This window comes from Chrysochloris asiatica, unplaced genomic scaffold (assembly GCF_000296735.1).
Source record: "Chrysochloris asiatica unplaced genomic scaffold, ChrAsi1.0 scaffold00086, whole genome shotgun sequence".
NCBI classification, from domain to species: domain Eukaryota; kingdom Metazoa; phylum Chordata; class Mammalia; order Afrosoricida; family Chrysochloridae; genus Chrysochloris; species Chrysochloris asiatica.
The window spans coordinates 4,057,803-4,065,386 of record NW_006408604.1 but is presented as its reverse complement, the minus strand read 5'-3'; the positions used below and the strand labels follow the sequence as shown (position 1 = coordinate 4,065,386).

The 7,584-nt window shown below is 37.5% G+C and overlaps 1 protein-coding gene across 1 annotated transcript; it reads left to right on the top strand.

The window, feature by feature from the left end:
* Positions 1 to 498: 498 nt before the first annotated feature.
* Positions 499 to 1,035, top strand: LOC102817662 (iron-sulfur cluster assembly enzyme ISCU, mitochondrial-like). The gene is made up of 2 exons (XM_006866062.1): positions 499 to 515; positions 603 to 1,035. The coding sequence occupies exons 1-2, from the start codon at positions 499 to 501 to the stop codon at positions 1,033 to 1,035; spliced, it is 450 nt and encodes a 149-aa protein (XP_006866124.1).
* The last annotated feature ends 6,549 nt before the right edge of the window (positions 1,036 to 7,584 follow it).

The following is a 7,584-nucleotide window of genomic DNA, read 5'->3' as shown; positions in this document are numbered from 1 at the left end:
AAGATAAGAAAATGGGAAAACATCAAAATTTTTATATGTTGCTCTTAAAATATGCACTCATATACACACACATAATAAATAAACTCTTCTAGTTTATTATATATTCCATGTTTTCTACAATGCATACACATTTCTGATCATTATTTTTCTTTGTTCCATATAATGTTTCACAAAGGATTTGGAAGGGGGAACTTAAAATAACTATGTAATAATATACAAATGTCCAGCTCATCATTCTTGATGTTTTTAAGTGCCTTCAAATTGGTTTTGACTCATAGTGACCATTTTATAGTGTTTCCTAGGAGCTTCCAGTGGATTCGAGGAGAGGCTAGTGGGTTTGAACCCCCAACCTTGTGGTTAGTAGTTTATTGCTTATCCTGAAGCGCCATACCAGCTTTCCCAATACATCAGTGGTGGTGGTAATTATGTGCCATGGAGTCAATTCCTACTCATAGAGTCTCTGTACTGGGTTTCTGAGGCTGTAAATCTTTAAGGGAGATGAACGGCAATACAAGGTGAGCTACAGCAAGTGCGACTCTATAAGATGAATGTGATTGGATTGGCTGTCAGAGACAGGTGACTTTGGCCCTGCCTCTCCCAAGCCCACAGGGAGCTGTCAGGCCAACTCTGCTCTATCACAAGAAAGATGTTGATCATTATGAAAATTCTAGAAATGTGGGGTTCATCCACAAAACAAATGAAAATGGTGGAACTGGATTTGTGGGGCCTTTGACTTGTGGTGATGTCATGAAATTACAGATCCAAGTGGATGTCAAGGAGAAGATGGTGTACACCCATTTTCAAACATCTGGCTGTGGTTCTGTGATCAAGTCCAACTTGTTAGCCACTGAGTGGGTGAAAAGGAAAACAGTTGAGGAAGTCTTGGCCATCAAAAACACAGGCATCGCCAAGGAGCTCTGTCTGTTCCCGGTGAAGTTGCACTGCTCCCTGCTGGCTGAGGGTGCCATCAAGACCTCCCTGGCTGATTACAAACTGAAACAAGAGCCCAAGAAGGGCAAGGCACAGAAGAAATGAGGCTGTGGCAGAAGTTCCAGGACATCCCATCAGCTGCCCCACCACCCCCACCTGCTGTGCCTCACCTTGGTGCTCAGACATCTCTCACATTGCAATAAAAGAACTATGAGATTTTTGCACTGTCTATAACCTGTGCCTCTGATGTAGGTGAAATACACAGTTTAATGTTTTTGGATCCTGTGTGTTCTTTCAGGCCACTTTTATGACCCTTTAACTGAATCAAATGTCTATTTTTTATTGTGTGTGTCTATCAATAATAGTGTCACACGTGGTCGATTGCATGCTGAGTGCATAAAATCATCTACTTTTATCTGAATCTATTTTTGGAAGATTACCAATAGAATGCTTTTGGTATGATTATTTGATAGAACTAGTAATTATACACACACACACACACACACACACACACACATATATATATATATGCATGTAAGATGATGTTTTCTTCTAATAAAATAAAATGGTGAAATACAAAGACATGAGTTGCTTGGTGGCATGTGGCGTATAATATTTGTATTTTTACATTTAAATCACAATATTGTAAGAAAAGTTTTTGACCAATTGAATCATGTTGCAGTTAGGAAGGAAAGCATATGAAAATGTATGGCATAGATTTAGTAGAAACAAAAAATCATGTCTCTAAGTTTTGGTGGATGCAGAATGAAGAGAAGTATGTGCACTTAGTTAACTGAGCCACACGTGTAAATGTATGACAAATGACGGTAATCCATAAATTAGCCTCGTCTTTCCAGTTTATATAAATTAAACTGGTAACTTAAAGACTCTCTTTCTCCACAAAAAAAGATAGAAAAAATTCATCTTTGGATTTAATTGGTCAAACCCAGAGTATTATATTACCAGGCCACTGGATTCAGCAGTCTATCCTATAGAGTAGAGTTAATGACAACTTACTTTTCATGTCTTAGAGGTTACCAGAGTAACCCATTCTCTTGAAACATGACCATCCAGTGTATTAAAGGTTAATATTTTGATGAGTTGGCTTTTCTGATGGATTTTTATAGTAAATGTCTATGTATCTACATTATAGATCATTAACTTTCTCATACTAAACTACATCAGACCTTTTACCTAAATGTCAGGGGGGAAAATCATTGAAAATGATACATTGGCACACTTTCTTTAGTGAGTTTTAAAACCTCAGTTGAACTCCCTGCATAATATAAATGCAATCCTCCCCTTATTCATTTGCAAAGCTGTAGCATTGCAAATTCAATTCCTATAAAATATAAGTGTGGTTTTTCTTTACATTTTCTAATTAATATCTATACTATCCACTTGAATACATGTACAATTTGAATAGACATATATATTTCTTTAGTTTACACACCCAGGGTTGGTGGCAGGTCCAGTAGCTGAAAATGGAAGAATCGCTGATTAATGGGAAATTTGAATATCAAGAGATGAATAAAAATTTATTATCTTAAAAATAGATACATTACTCATCATATTGATAAATTGAACCCATCTGGTATCACATGGTGGTAAAACAGAAATCTTTTATGAGTGGGTTTCTAAAAGTAAAATTTAGACATACTGGAGTTTTTCTTTTCTTAACTTTTATTATGAATTAAGTGAAGATTTATAGAAATAATCATCAGTTTTATATTAAAAAATCATATACATTGTTTCATCTCAATGATTGCAATCCCATCCATGTAAAAACAGCTATTGAATTTCTACGCTATTGACAGGTAAAAGTCAATAAGAATTTTGTTGTTATTTAGAAGGTACTGTTGATATATTTGTAACGGTTAGGATTCTGTGATAAGACCAGAATTTCCAGAGATTTAGCAGTTGGGATGTGCTTATTCCCATGGTGATGAAACCTAATACAGACAGAGTTAGCTCTGTGGTGAGTGGTTATGAGTTAATTGAAGGGATACTTCCTTGAGCGTGTGGCCTGCTCACAATATAATGGACATGTAGAAGGGACTCCTCTCCTGCTGGGGAACTGGGGCTCTACAATTGTCAGATAATGAACTTCTCTTTGTATATACACATATATATGTTTCACTGGTTTTGTTTCTCTAGAAAACCCTCTCTAAGACAAGTGGTATGGAATGAGTAGGGTTCTAGAGAAACAAACTCATAAGGATAAGTTTTCTAAATTTGTTCTCAAATTTGACTAATTTTAAAGGCACTGATATAGAGTGGAGGCATGTCTGACCTCCACTTCATAGGAATCAGCCTTGGGCTGATTCTGAATTTGGTCCTCTTTCCCTCTTGTGGAGTCAGATAAAGTCACAGATGGTCCTTGCTTCAATTAAGCAGTTGTCGCTGTGAGGCTCCAGACCTATAAAATTATGAAGTTTTGTAAGAGAAAGAACAAAGGGGCATGAGATAAAATATTTCAGCAGAGAGGAGAGTAACAGTTTCTGTAGCTGCCTGGAGCTGATAACATGATGGTTAAAAAGGACATCTGAAACCATATGCATATTAATGGGTTAGTCCAAGAGAGAAGAAATGATTGAACTTGATTGTTTCAAAAGTTGTATATGTTTGATGATCTTATGGATGTTAGTTTCTCCTACCTATTATTGTAAAATAGACATACATGTGTGATAGGAATTTTTGGAATTATGAAGTCAGAGAGCTTGTAAATGCACCTTCAGCAGATACTTGATTGGATTTGCTAAAAGAGGAGTTAGAATTTTCCCAGAAAAAAAAAAAAATAGGCTTCTTAGCTTAAACCTTTGTAGAGTTTGGGGCTTTAGTGGACTCCTGAAGCCTACCTAGAGCCTTCAGAGTCAATACATTTGCATTTTAAAAGACATGCAGATCAACCCAGAACTGCTGGGAGAACAGCAGATCTAAGCAGAGGAAAGAAAGCCAACAGTTTGGAGTTTTGAGTATTGGAGGATTCAAGGCAAGGAAAGCCAACCTTTCTAGGAATGAAAGTTAAAGGGAACCAGTGATGCATATGTTCACTGACGACCACCTGGGTCTATGTGTAAGTAGAGTTGGGTAAATACAGCAATTAAGACACAGACTGAGTTTGGACCATGTTCCACTGGCACTTGTTCTCCTTGAGATAAGAGTAGAGGGAAGGCTGTCCGTCTGAAATTAAGTAGTTGTATGAACTCCTGAGAACCATGAACACTGACCTTAACCCATGGGAACTGGGGCTGAAAGTGAGGGTGCCAGCTGGCATGATGTGCAGGGAGGTATGTGTGAACTCTAAAACTTGCAGCTGACATTTGACATCATTTGGATAACTAAAGTTGAGCTGACCAGAACCTAACTGGATGAAGATCTTTATCAGAATGGAAGATTCTTCAGATCAAGGAACATACTTGTCTCCTCAGTTGACTGGGTTGATGTTTTGCTGTCATTGTGTTGTTGAGTTGTTTCTGACTCATAGCGACCCTAAGTTTGAATTGCCAACCTGGGGTTCAATCTGACTTTGCGGTCCAGTGCTTTGTCCCACAGCCCCACACATGGGTAATTTAGATGTTAGCTGTTAAAAATGGGGGGACTATAAAGGCATGAAGTGACTGGTTCATAAACTTTCATGTATCTGCTTAGTTTTAGAATGAGGGGACAAAAAAGAATCCCCACTGACTATTTTCCTCTTTTCCATATGCTTCTAGTGAAAGGGGAATGGGGGTGGGTGGGTGAAAGATGATGCTGATAGGATTTTATGATTTTAATTGTGAGTAATTGTTAGTAGTATTAATTGTGATGGTCAAATCTGTAACTGCAGAAAATATGTAACCAAAAGGAGGGAGTAGTTTTCTTTCACTTCAGGAACAGATGATCCCAGGACCATCATTAAGGAAGAGCTTAACTGGAACTTTGGAACCTTGCCTGGGAAAGCAGCAATAGCAGAGATGGCAGCAGAGGCAGTGGCAGGAAAGACAGAGCAACTATGGACTCTAGGACGATGGGTTAAGTAGGGCTGTATGCCTATGGAGGCTAGCTTACAGAATGTGCCCTTTGGACATTTAAATGAATATATATTTTTTGTTTTGTTTTGTATATGTGCATCAAATATTTTTGCTTTGTTCGCTTATGACATATAAGATGTAAATGGAGCCAGTAAAGTTTTGTTATATCATATTGTTGTTGTTGTTGTTAGGTGTCATCACGTCAATACTGAAGCATAGTGACCTTATGCTCAGCAGAATGAAACACAGCCCGATCCTGGGCCAACCTCACTACTGTTGCCACACTTGAGTTCATCGATGCTACCACTTGGCCAATCCTTCTCATTGGGTTTTTTCCTCTTTTTCTCTGATCCTCCACCTTACCAAACATGATATTCTTCTCCAGTGACTGGTCCCTCCTGACAATATGTCCTATTAGGTTTTATCATATTAGGTTCCAAATATAGCTTTAACATTTTCCTTTATTTAGAGATTATGCTTTTAGTTTGGAGTCCTGATGTGGCACTGTGGAATAATGCACTGGACCATATAGGTTGTGAAAAAAACTGTCAAATGTATCTGCCAATTAATTTCCAATATGTACTTCTCTCACCTGACCTAGACAGAATTTGTTCAGGCTGCCTGAGAAAAACCTCAGGCAATTCTTTGAAAGTATTTGCAGTGAAAAACCATTGAATCTGTACACATTTAAATAGCACTTGCTATTGAGAGCTTGTGTAACCCAGTGTCTGCTAAAGTTAAATTAACCACATTAAGTTCATTGACTCTAATCTGTCAGATTCTTTGAAGTTCTAGTTAGTCTTCATTTCTAAAAATAAATAAATAAAAATTTAGAACCATACCGTTACTGGAAAAAGCTAGAGATCCCTTCTACTGAATCTGGACACCAGGTATTAACTTGGTTGTTTGTTAAGTAGACTAGTCACACCTTCATCCCTTAGGGGATTGAGCTCCTATCACCTTGTTGTCTGGCTTTAGTTCAGTTGCCTTTTCAATGTTATCTTTAAGGCAAAAGGTCACAAGAAACATTCCTATGAATTCAGTGGTTTCCACACTACTCTCCCCTGCCCTACTTTATAGCAGCAGTTGTATTTCTTCACCATTGTTGGTGTTAATTGCTGTTGAATTACTTCTGACTCATAGTAATCCTGTATAGGGTTTTGGAGGAGCTGCTGGTGAGCTTGAACCACTGACATTATGGTTCAAATCAACTTTGCAGTCCATTGCATTCCACACCAAGATTGTTCACCATAATAAAAATTAATTACCTGGCCTGTATACCGTATTGCCTCACTACTTTGGCCATCAGTTTTCTGGAAGAAGCAAACTCAAACTACAGGTGTAGTTTAACTTACGTTGCATGGTTAGAGACAATTTCACTATTAAGAACCTAGATATTGAATCGTATAGACCCTGAAGTTGTAAGGACAGGAAGCACATATTCTGTAAATGGAACACAGGGAATCTTAGTGAGAATGGTAATTGACACCTTCAATACTTGGTTCCTGGACCTATGTTAATAATGACCTTTTTTTGTTTTGTTTTAAATGCATTTTGATGGACACCAGGCTGTTATTCCCAAGCTGATGACTATAAAAGACTCTTCCAGAGTTCTGTCAGATTGCTAAATTTTGATTCTGTATAGTCAGCTATACAAGTATTTTCTGATTTTATGTATACATTTTCTTAGTTTAATTATATTAACATAATGTAGTTGTGGTGCTGTAGGATAAGCACTGGACCACAAGGTCAGTTTGAAGGGCAAGGCCAGCAGTTCAAACTCACCAGTCATTTCTTGGAAACCCTACACAAGTAGCTATGACTTAGAACTGACTGGACGGTACTTAACAACAACGACAATATTTTATCTAGCTCAGTGACCTTTGAAGCATGATAATTTTATCAGATTGAGAATAAAAGAATTGCTAAAAGCCAATATTTCACATGATGTTGTTAAGTACCTTTGAGAGAGTTCTGACTCATAGTTTCCAAGGAGCAGTTGGTTGGTTTGAACTGCAGAACTTGTAGCTACCAATCCAGTGCTTATCTTACAGTGCCACACCAGGAGTCTATTTCACATGATGGGATTAAGTGTTGGGTTGTTGGAAGTAGACTGGAAGCAGACATGAAACGACTCAAATTTAAGCATGAAAATCTAAAGTTATTGCTGATTAGTCTATGTGTGACTGACATTCTATATGCATTTATTCACTTAACAAATATTTACTTTGTTTTTTATTTGTGTCAAGTGTCCTTCAACCTGAGTACACAACAGTAATAAAAATAGTAATTCCTGCCCACATAAACTTTAAGGTAGAGTTGGTGGTGATGCGCCATGGAATCTGTTCAAACTCATAGTAGCCCTGTATAAGGTTTCCGAGGCTGTAAGTCTTTATGGAAGCAGAAAGCCTCATCTTCTCCTGCAGAACTACTGGCAGTTTCGAACTGTTGAATTTGAAATTAGTGCCCGGCTCATAACCACTATGCTACCAGAGTTCATTAGACCTTAGAGTTGAGAGTATCTTATAGGGAGAACTATTCAATTAAATATATTTAAAAATTACAAGTATGGTTGAATTTTACATATGAAGAATGTTGAAATGGCAAATGTTTTCTGCATTATGTTTAACACAGTTGTTGT